The sequence below is a fragment of the Apis laboriosa genome, unplaced genomic scaffold, assembly GCF_014066325.1.
Source record: "Apis laboriosa isolate Shangri-la unplaced genomic scaffold, ASM1406632v1 scaffold20_cov151, whole genome shotgun sequence".
NCBI classification, from domain to species: Eukaryota; Metazoa; Arthropoda; class Insecta; order Hymenoptera; family Apidae; genus Apis; species Apis laboriosa.
Window position 1 is genome coordinate 177216 of NW_025222327.1, and position 12770 is coordinate 189985.

General features: G+C 30.9%; 1 protein-coding gene across 1 annotated transcript in view; it reads left to right on the top strand.

Annotated features, from left to right (window-relative positions):
• Window positions 1-12770, top strand: part of LOC122712746 (neuronal acetylcholine receptor subunit alpha-7) — a 352327-nt gene that overhangs the window by 167547 nt on the left and 172010 nt on the right. The window contains exon 4 of the mRNA XM_043932599.1: window positions 9266-9375. Within this exon, the coding sequence (XP_043788534.1) occupies window positions 9266-9375 (110 nt within the window). The remainder of the gene's footprint in view (window positions 1-9265; window positions 9376-12770) is intronic.

Genomic DNA, 12770 nt, shown 5'->3' on the forward strand with positions numbered 1-12770 from the left:
TTCGAATCATTCTAAAGAATACAAATAAATTACTTCAATATCTCTATAGTAAAACTTTCAATACTATCAAACATCTTCAAACTATCACGACTAATAAAGATTGATAGTAAAACTTTATTTTTTCTAATACTCCGCCCCTCGTCCATTCTATCCCGTATTTTCAACACGCGAACCATTTCACAATCATCCCCTGTAACCCACCCTAAAAACTTCCCCCACGAATTTCCGTCAAAACATCGGCCCAATAAAGCGACCGCCAGAGTAGTACGCTCGCCAAAAACTGAAGAAAACTAATTTTGTCTCGAACAAAATCTATAAGCCGGGCTCCGCCACTCCCCGTTCGGATTCCAATAACGTTTCATTGTCATCGACGTGCACAATCGATCGTGTGACCGAAGAGAAACAAAGAGAACGAAAGAAAGAAAGAGAGTGAATTCACTCTATCGCTGCAAGCGAATACCTCGCGACCGAGGTAACCAACCCATCCCTTTATCGCTGTTGAATTAACGAATTTCCACGAGATCTTCCACGTTTGGATGCGTTTAATCCCAGGGTCAGAGGAGCACCGTATATGTTGCGCATACGTGCGCGTTTGCACACGCGACTGGACACGAGGGAAGCATAGACGGCGTCGAATGAACAATTCAACCGACATACGGCATGTCCCGGCCTTTCCAACCCATCCCAAAACCCGGCGTAATCTATCCTGAACCGAGCTGCACACCAGTCAACCCCCGTGCAATCTCCTTCGCCGCGTAACCCGATAATTCTAATTATCCTAACGAGATCAATAATTTCTCGCTCGAACCCTGTGAACGCGCTGTCTCGCGTAATCATCCTGCCAGAGATTTCTATCGACGAGGCTGTCGCGCCAACTTCCCTCTCGCGGTAAGATAGGGGTGAGGAAGATTGGCTGCGGTGTAAGTGGTTTCGGATTGTATCGAAATTGTTGTGGCCTCGAAGCGGCGAGATCATTGTACGGGTGTGCGAGATTTAAATGGAGATTTAAAGGTGTATCTTAAATGGAATGGTTGGATGGTTATTTTTTTTTTATTATTATTATTATTTTACTTTATTTGAGAGTAGTCGCGTTATTCAAAATTTAATTTTCGTTTCTTCTTCTTCTTTTATGTGGAATTTTAAGAAACATAAAGATTCTTATTATTAATTATCTTTTACGCAAGATGTGAGAGAATTATCTTTTCTAGAGATTAAAATTTGAAGTTATAGATATAGAAAAATTATCTTAGATTAAATTATCTTACTTTCTATAGATTTTTGTACGTTTAAGCTTTATTAAATGAAGTGAAATGGCACTAGTTTACATAAAATTCTATAGATGACTTTGATGCCAGATAATTATTTAACTTTCAAACATATTAAAGAATATTTTTCTTTAAAATCACGGATATAGTTTCTAGTATATAGTGTCTTATTACTTAATTTCGAACATTATTATTTCTGGTCTATAAGTTAACTTTTATCCTTTATTAATTTTAAGAAAGATTAAAATGAAGCAAGGATCAATTATCGATCGTATTTCACGGAACAAGGCTGATCTAAAGGATTCAATTCCTCCCCATTATCGAAGCAAGCATCATAACTAGAGAGAAATTATGATCATTTCAGACAATCGTATTGATATTTGTGCGTTGTGGCGCGATTGATTTGTTAATGGCAAAGCAATTCAATGCATATATGCATATGATTAAACAGAGAGATAAAATATATGCAAACGACGTATCATTAGCGTTTCTTATTCTCAATTGCAGGTGTCTAAAGATTTCTGTTATGTACGTTTATATTCATTGCTAAACTCGTGTAAAAATTCAACTATATATTAATTATAACAAAATCTTTAATTGAGACGAATAAGGAGAATTTTTTATTAAGATTTCGTGCAAAATTCACATAATAATGAACAGATATATTTGTTTCGTGTTAATTTTAATTTTTAGTAATATTTCCTATTTTATTAAATTTTTGGATTAACATTTTAAGATTAATAATATCGATATAATTATTCATTCGATACAATACAATTATAACATTTTCTAGAATTATTAACTAGAAAATATAAATTTCTCTCTTTAAAGTAATTTTTATTTCATTTGGATAGAATTTCTCGTCGGCGAAATATCGTCGGTCAAAAACGAATCATAATTTTAAATAATTCGCTCCACGTCCCTTCCTCGCACGCATTCACTGACCTATCCTAAATGAGACACCTGTGTGCTGGTCAGTAGCAGAGTCGCAGCTTTTTTTTTTTTTTACTACTACTACAGGATACTACTACTACGATATTTCAGTTAGAACGTATTTCGAGGAGAAAAAGTAGGTCACAGTATTTCCGAGAATTTTGACCGCCATTCAACAACTCGATGCATTTGGAACGATTTAATAATACCAAATCTTGGAAACTAATTAAAATAACGGCTTGGAACAAAATGTATCTTCAAAGATCTTCTTTCCCTAGTCAATCGAGATGATATAATTATTTGATCGTGTTAATTTAAATTTGAACTTGAAATTTGGAATTATTATGAATTAAAGTTTTGTATTATGAATATGAAGAATTTTATTTTAATAAGATAAAAGTCTTAATAGATATAATAGATATTTTTTAGGATAAGTTATTTTCTTATTGATTTTAGATTTATACAGTGCTATATTAATTTGATGAAAATATCTTTCATTTTTTTATTTATTACTTCGAATAATATAAATTCTATTTGTTGTAAAAAAAATATTTAATAATCTAAAAATATTCTAGAAATATTCTAAACTTTTAATAATTTAATTATTCTGTAAAATTACTTTTTCATATATACTTTTTTCAAGGATCACCACAAAATAATATTCATTTTATTCTCATCTATATTTCATGTAAAATTTATTACATTAAATTTTAAACATCTCTCAAAACTACACTATATTAATCACAATAATTATTACCACCCTAAACACATATCACGAGTCAAAAAAAAAACCATTCCAATCTTTTTCATTCTATTTCCAAAATTTTATCGTCGAAAAGCAACTTTTCTCTCTTTTTTTAATTTACTCTTCCACGATTCCTGTATATTACCTTCAATATTACTTGTAGATTAGAAGTAGCGACGTAGTATCGATATCGATTTTATCCGCAACCGATTGAGACCGACGTTTGCCTCAAAAACATAGGATAGGTTCCTCGGATTAGTACGATGGTAACGATGTAGATTCAGGGTAATACTGCGGTCTCGGAAGATCGCCATTCAGCCTAGATCTTAACCGAAAGCACGCGCTGCATTAATGCACGTGAGAGATCCGGCCAAGTGCATACGCCCACTATTGTGGTTGTCCGAAGATGAATGCGGCAGTCCGTTGCAGATCGAACGATGGGCATTTACAGAGACCAAAACCCGATTCCGTCTCTTTTTTCTCCCCCGTATAAATGTCAACCATTTCCCGATAACCGTTGTAATATATGGAGATGCATTCAAAGGATCTCTTATTTTGAAAAATTGGAAATTTTTCTTTATGCAAGCCGTTTTATCACGATTGATATTAGAAAATATATGGGTCGATGTTATCATTATTAATATAATATGATTTTACTATCTGAGAATAAATAAAATAATAAATAGATAAGTTATAATGTGAATTACATTATAGGATACTTTATATGATTTGTCAAATTTAAATTTCGTATGCACTGATCTAATGTAATTCTAATGAAACGTAAAATTTGTTAAATCAATGAAATGTTTAAATAATGTCAAGATTACATTTTTACTTTTTACAAAAATTTTATAAATCCTTAGTAAAATTCTACGCTATATAAAATATTTGTATGTTCTCTTACTACTGGTATTTCTCGAAAGATCACGTTCTGTAAGTTCGAGATTAAATCCCCAAGAGAGATAGTAACATTGCTACTTGATCACTCGCAGGATCACATAATCCACAAACCTAAGTGTCGGTATGCTTCGTAGAAATATCATCCAGTGGAAAAAGGATTATGACAAAATTTTCTTCCACTGAATTTCTCTGCCATTTTATTTATTCTTATTATTTCCTTTTTCACAGATTTTCACTTTAAATTATTAATTTTTTTCTCACATTTTAATAACATCTAAAACATAATGAAAAAAGAGATTAGATTAAATAATAATTATTGTATATTTTATTTATAAATTTTATTATAAGGATAATAAATTATTTTATTTAATTTATTACAAAATGCATAAATAATGAAGTAATGTATAATTTGGAATAAATACCAGTTACATATTATTATTATATATTATTATATAAAAAAATTATTTAAAATGAAGAAAATCAAATTTTGATCAATTAAATAATGAACAAAATCTATCAATGTTAGGAGTAAAGAAAAATATTTATCAAATTTAGTTAATTATATTAATATTAGTAACAAAGTATTAATATGCAAATAAATTTTGTTAAATAATACTAGTAATAAAGTGTTGTTGTATATTACATAAATTATTACAAGAAATTCAATATTACTATAAATAAATGACATTAATATAGGAAATTATATTTCTATAAACATATCAAATATTTATTTTATTATTCAACACGAAAAGTTGCAAATATTTTTAATTCATATTTAGAGACTAACTTAAACACTTACCTTAAAATTTCTAAGATAGAAAATATACTCTCGTTCTTCACTTATTATATAAACAAAGATATCGTTCAAACTTTGTTTAACACAGACATTGTGTAGAAACTTATAATATTCTTACCTATAATCATCCACAGTGAGGTTCAATCGTTTCCTTCAAACTTTTTTTACACATTTTATGGAAAACACCTGAGACCAAAAGTCTTTTAATATCTTACAAAAACACTTATAGCGATTTCTTAGAAACTTAGAATTTTTGTCATTTTATTCCAAATTTTTTTTATTTTGTTAAAAATAATTATTTTCTTGTGAACTTTTTATTGATTCTTAATATAATATGATTTTACGAAATAAAATTTAATCCAATTTTTCTTATTTTTAATCCTGGTTACATTTAAGAAAATATTTATTGTAAATTTTTCTTTCTATTGCAAAGAATGATTTGTCTTTTAAAAATGTGCTCATACGTAAGAATAACCATAAAATTGTAAAGAAATTCAGAAAGAATCTCGTATATCATTAGCCCTTGTTTTTTCCCCTTCTTCTTCGATAATTCTTCTTTGACTAGTCCTGCGTGTGCTTGGATATCAAGAAAGGATTGAGATTCTAAAGAGGCATTATATAGACATTGTACTATACACCGTAAATATTATATAACTATACTTTGGTGATTACAAAAAGATCATCTTATATAGGGTTTACCATGTTCACTACTAAATTGAAAATCGAAATTTTAAAAGGCAGTTTTAAATAAAAAAATTGACAAGAATATCTTTGAATAAAATAATTGATTATTCAGAATTGATATTATTCTATAATGCAACTGTGAAAGTATTTTCAAATTGAAAAAAGTAATTTCATTTGACTCTAATTATATAGCTGCTTACATATATATATATATATATAAGTAGTAACTATAAATATAAATTAACATTATATAGTCAGATATATATTAATAATTTATTATGAGAAATTAATATATCATTTCTATATTTCTATTATTATTGTTATCTATAAATAATATTGTAAACTTGTTGTAAGTTTCGAAAAGTGATAAATGACCAAATTCTTTTTACAAAAACAAAAATTCAAAAAGTTTTGAAATATGAAAATCCTTTCTGTTCATTTTATACGAAAAATATCATCTATCTTGTGCAAGAAAATATACAAAACTACTATGTAGCATAGTCATGCATAAAGCACATAAATCATATATGATGAAATTGTACATTTTTTGGATCTTGATAAATTTTAATCAATTCTTATCGAAATTAATTAATTCTAAATTAGTTATTAAAAAAAAAGTTAATCAAAATTTATCAAAAATTAAATAATACAAAAATACATTAGTATACATTAATTATATTTTGATATATATAAATTTCATAAAAAGGTAATCACTTGATCTCAGAAAATAAAATAATTTTTAAATTGCAATTTTTTTTAAAGATATTATTATATTACAATTACATGTAAATAATCCATATAGAGAGAAATAAAAATTGTTTTTAAATATATTGTATATTGTGTAAAACAAATGTTAAAAATGAAATTACGCAGTAATTCAAAGAAGTAGAACAAATCAATCATGATCAAATAGCCTAAGTAAAGTCAACTAAACGATCAACTAAATAATATCTATAGATCATTTAATTTTTCCTTCTCTATTCTATTCAACTCTTACATCATAAGATATAAAACAAGATGATTCTGTTGAAAAACGAATGAGGAATGAACTCAGGAATGAACTTTAACCATCACGTGATGGAACATGACATAATAACATAAGACGGAATAAGCTTTCAACTTCTCGAGAAAATGAAAACATACCTTAGAGCGTAAGATTAAAAGGTAAAAATCCTTCAACGTTTCTTCACGGATGAAAACCGAAAAATCAGAAAATGAAGAAAAAAACGGCGGATGAAATGAAGAAGAGAAAAAGAGAGAGAGAGAGACAGAGAAGAAAAATAAAGGGAAAAGAAAGAGACAAAAGCGAAGGAAAAAAAGGGAAAGCGATCCTTTAATCTCTGAAACTCCTTCCGGAAGCTCCGGTTGCCAGTAAATAGAAAACGGTCGGTGAGCCGTTGAGACGAAATTTTATTTCAGTACGGAGAAAAAAAAAAAAAAAAGAAGAAAGAAAGAAACGTTCGTTACGCCTCGTTTCCACGGCTCACAGGAAGCTAGCGTATCGCCAGGGAAAGGAACTCGAAAATCTCCGCGGGCAGACGCGTCTCCGCCCCCGCGAAGGCGAACTTTCACCCTCTGAATTTCTCGTTTGTGCAATTCACCCGCGTAATCTAATGAGCAAACGCCGAGACTCGGCCGCCCGGACCCGGAAATTGAAGTATACATTATAAAACACCGCGTTTTCTATGCGCAACTTGCACACCACCAGGTCGTGAAACCAGGTCGCCGCATTCCTCGAAAGTCGCTTCGTTTAAATATACACAACCACCGGCCGCGTGGTTCACCCTAAGCCCTTTGCCCGTGTCCATTTCCTTCGTTTGGCTTGCGGTTTTCGTTTTGACGTTGACTCAATCTCGCGAGATATTAATGTCTTCGAGATGAATTTGTTATCTCTGTCTAGATAGAGTGAGAAGTAAAAGTGTAGATTTTATGCAACTTGGCAAGAATAATAATCTTATTATCAATCAGAATCCATGAAATTGAAATAAAGTTAATTCTTTAATTTTAACGTGTTTTTATTTGTGAAAACATATGATAATTTTATTAATGGTAGAAGATTGATTTAAGTGTTATCTTAAGCCATTTAAATGTAAGTTGAATCTTAAATGTAAATTTAATTAATCTGGTTTGAGTTTAATTAATTTATAAATTTTCTTTAATTTTTTTAACGTCTTTAGGCGAACACTTCATGCTTGTATGTTAAAAAATAAAAATTTGTATATTATTTTTAATCGTTATAAATTCGTTCAATTTCTGAAATAAGTTTTAAGCTTTAAAAAAAAATGGAAAACCTTCGAACCTTCTTTTTTCTTAAGAACTTATCTTACAAAGGACAAACAAATCCAATTAAAACGACTTCTTTTTTTTTTTTTTTTTCAATCTCAATATCATCGGTCTTGGTGTTATTTTTAATTGCGTTTCGCTTCAATCCGTCCCCCCTCGTCGAGACGAAACAAAAGGCACAAAGAGGATGTTTAGGCAATTTACATTTAGAATGGTCCATTCAACGTTCTCGCGATATTTTCGAGGCTCGAAACAATAACAATTATCCGAGCTTTTTGAAGCGTCTTGTCGTTCGACTGTAATTCACCAGCACCGATTTCCGCTGTTCTACCTAGAGCTCTTAGCAAATTTATCTCCTCGAATCTCGGCGCGCTTTGTGGATTGCTCGTATACACGATGCCTTCAAGCTTTAGCCGTTTTCCGAGCCCATTCTTCAAGCCTAGGCAATCAAAGAAAGATGAAAGGATCCACGGTTTTCTCTCTCAAAAGTGGAGAACAGTTCGACGATGAAATTCACGGTCGAAATTACGTCGTCGAATTCAATTTGATCGCGTGTTTATCCCACCAAGGCTTTTGAATCGTTTTCAAAACGAAAGAGGAAAAAAAGAATATATCTGAATAATTAATTTTATTACTTTTTTCTTTTCAAGGATTTAATTAATTAATTTCGTAATTCTTCGTGCTTCATTACCCTCTGCGTGCTACGGAAAATTGATATTTTTTCTAAAATTATTTCCGATAATGGAATTTATATGTGAAGTAAAATTGAATTGAATTTTTCTTTTAAATGGATTATATTCTTTAATTTGTTATAAATATATGTGTGATAATGTGAATTGTAATGCACGTTATTTTTTTTTTATTAGAATTAATCATATTCGTGTTTCATCAAAGGATATTATAAGAATTGGATAATATTAAATTATGATTGAATAATCGATATTAATAAATAATTAAATATTGATCATGGTTTCAACGTGTAAATTTTATTTAGATAGGAAATTAATTAAAGCACGTGTAAATCAGAATATTTTCTATTTATAAATCTGTTTATTAATATTATTATCATTTGGCATTGTTTTTAAATGATGCATCGTTTAAATTACATTATTCACATTAAATAAATATCCACTAAATACATAGTAAACTCTTATTAAATATACACGAACCATTACTAAATATATGTAACATGAAACACAATGTGCCACAAAACAATGAAAAAAAGTTCATCAACTTTTTAAAAATCACTATAAAGAGGATCACTTTTCTCTACAAATGAACGATTTGTAAAAAGGAATAATTGAAAAATTGTTTTAAAAAAATTAGAGACATTTAAATCGGTGAAATTTTTAAAAATATATTTTTCATTTTAATTGTAATATAAAAACATTCCCTTTTTAAAAAATTCAATCAAAAGTAGAGGTTTCATCCTTTGAAATGGAGCCAGAGAGAGAGAGTATTGTACAAACTTTTTTTCTCCAATTTTCAGAGATTGCCAATTTTTTTTAATCTCGTGGACGAGCGTACGCATTATCATTTAAAACTCTACGAATCCTTTACCATCAATTTGCGAATATTCTCGCGCAAAGAATTAATAAAACGCGATACGTATTCCAAAAAAAAACTTATTTCACTGACGATAATTATTCGATGTTTCAGGAATGGGTGGACTACAACCTCCAATGGAACGAGTCCGAGTACGGAGGTGTAAAGGACCTTCGAATTACACCAAACAAGCTCTGGAAGCCAGACATTCTCATGTACAACAGGTAACCCAATCTTGCCGCATTTGCATAGGTAATTTGGTCCCGCGCGATGAATCGATCAGCGAATCTAATTATTCCCGCGGACGATGTAAAAATCCAATGAATTCCTCCACGGTGTAAAAAAAAAAAAAAAGAAAAAAAAAGAAAAAAGAAAAACGTATTCCGCGAATGAAAATTATTTCGATCGAATTAAATTTATTTCATTAAAATTGTTCACGGTCCGGGAAATAAAGAATGAAATACGGAGGAAAAAGAAGGATGAAAACGGAGAAGAATTTTCGTGTCGCGAGAAAATTCGTCGGTTCGATGAAACCAGAGCGGATCTCGGTGTAAATTTAATTTCTGCGAGTTGTCTAAAAGATTCGAGTTGCATTCGTGAAACTCGTTTAATCCACGATCAACGGTAGAATGTTGTACATCCGGGTTTAATCGATAGAGATAAACGTCGGTCTTCGTTTCTATCATCGTACGTGTATCACGAATTGCTCGGTTTTATTGCTGTCAAACATTGCTGATTAATATTTGCACGGGCAGTGCTTACGATGGTAGGAAGGGTAACAAGAGGGAGTGAATATCGTTTTCTATTGTGTGTTTCTATTTATGATGGAAAATAATTTGTCTTTGCAATTGGTATAAGGAAATGTGAAATGGAACTTTTATTCGTGAAACATTAGTATTGGTTTAACGTTTAAAAATCAATTCGACTATATATATTTAATTTAATAAGTTTTTATTAAAGTGTATTTGTATTTTGTTTGGTATTCAAATATAATGATATTGATCATTTATTATTGTTATGATCTAAATCATTTCTCACAATAACATATTATCGAATTAATAAATTATAAAAAGTAGTATATAATTTCCTCTTTTATATCAAATTTAATATTAAATAAAATAATTGGATGATTTAATTTACTCATAAAACTTAATTCATTTGGTACAAAATTAATCACTATTATTATATGGAAAAATTTATATATCGCAAGAAACTCTGATACTCTGATAAAAGTTATATTTATTAGATGATGATTTTACAATTTAAAATTTCGCTCTCGTTAAAAATTTAAGAGAATCTTTTCCAATGGAATTAAAAAAAACGTAAAAATCAATCAAAATATTAAACACAAAAAGTTCAAAATACAAAAATTTAACTCCCTATCGATTACAAATTAATCGTAATCGTAATCAACACCAAAATACTGTAAATATCATTTCGAAAAATGATCGAATGATACGAATCGAATTTCGCAAACCGATATTCCGACATTATTTTTGCCCACAGAAGAGGGATTGAGACCGATAAAATCGAGTTAATTCGTGATACACGCAATACGTTCGCGTAATCCGATACATTCGAATTGCAATTACACGTGGCCGTCCAACCGCGGAGATTAAGCCGCGGTACTTTAAAACCTCGTTCCTGTTTCGGGTCGTCAATATCTCACGATCGGATCGCTCGAAAATCAGAAGGGACGGGACGAGTCGTGGGAAGTCGCGTGAAAGACTTCGGGTTCCTCTTTCAAGCAGAGACATTGAAACTCGTTGATACAAATCGTTGGATCGAATAGAATCGTGAAATCGTGAATCGATTCCCGAGTGGAAAGGAACTAAGATTTTGAGAATGTTTCAGAAAACCCGTGACGTTACTACCTTCGAATGCGTAAATTGAATTTACGCGCGCCCTTCCCCCCTCCCCTTTTTGACGATTTTTTAAAGAATATATATAGATTTAATTCGTCGAGGGTACGTAATTATTATCCCAATGTTGCTTCGCATCTTAACCCTTTCCAGACTCTTTTAGCAATGAAATATAATTAAAAAGAAAAGATAGAGAATTTTCAAATTTTTTTATTAATAATTCGTTAAAAATAAATAATTTGTTTTATAATGCATTGGTCTTTTTATTTTATTAATCTCGAAAGGGTTAAAATAATCTTTCACATATTATACGTACAACTCTATCACACATTCTTAACTACACACATATAGTTATATATATATGCCCTCTTCTGTGGGCATATATATATATATATAGTTTATCGAAGTCCCTGAAGTGCATGCGTTTTCTTGAGTCCCAGTATTTCTTATTCCAGTACGTACTATTTGTAAATTTACATATTTCTCATTTGTACATATTTTATACATTATAGATAGATCTGTCTATTATACGTATACTATATTCTTCCCACAAAATTTTTCGATCCTAAGACTGTAGATATATTTTCTTTCACGAGTCGATCGGTGTTTTCCCTCTAATTCTCTCAATAAGCATCGGGTTTTTCCTTTTTTTAGCTCTCAAGAATGCGAGAACAGGTTGAAAAGAGGGAAAAAATAACTGGTCGGCTCGTGTGTGTGTTTTTTTTTTTTGTTTCGTACATTTTGATTTGATTTGATGAATTATGACAACACAGAGGCATTAATTGCATATATACATCGATCATGTTCATTTTTTCAAAAAATTGAAAGAGCCACGGTGTTACGTCACGTGTTCTTCAAAATTTGATAACCCAATAATTTGATATTTCAAATTATAAAAATAATAATTTCATCTTCTAACTGATATAATTATAATTATTCCATCGAAAATTATTTCGTCTTTTGAAATTCTCCAATTTTCAAAGTGAAGCATCGAAGATTAAAATAGCATTTTCCATCTTTTTTCCTTATCTCCAAAATTTTCCACATCTCAAAAATTTCATCATCATTTTGCCAATTGCTTTCCAAGAAATATCTAAATTAATCCCCTTCTCCTTTTTTTGGAAAACACTAGATCAAAGAAAACTACTACTCAAAATTTAAGTGACAAAATCTTCACGATGCTTCAAAAAAAAACCTTATTGATAAAATCTTTGCGACTTGCAAAAAAGATTCACGCAACGGCCTTGAGAATCACTTAAAACCTCCCTAATGGGGCGATTAACGCCGTGGCTCCCTCTGTTGAGTTCTCAAAACCATTTGTTCACACAGCCTCCTTAGATTAATTAGTTCTAGATTATTAATAGGCAAATGCAGCATCAACTTGTGCATATAAATTAGGAGCGGGCGAGCAAGACGCGGGGAAGATCGTCTCTCTTTCCACGTTCTGCTCGGCCGCGAAATTGATACGCCCGCCGCACGGCTGTCAGCCGATTCCCATCGCCGCCGAGGGAGATCGATCGCGACCCCCTTCCCCTTAACGCCGAATTATTACACATTCTCACTGTGATACCGCATCACGTAGGGCGCGATCCGCTCGTTGAATAATGGATTAACGAGCGGGGCCGTTACCGCGATTTAAGCCGATCAGACATCGGGATCTTGGGGATAACGCGGTTTCGTACTGTGTGTATATTTTATACGGATCGAGGAGGATCGATCAATGGGATTTGACGTTCGAGACTTTATTTTTTTTTTTT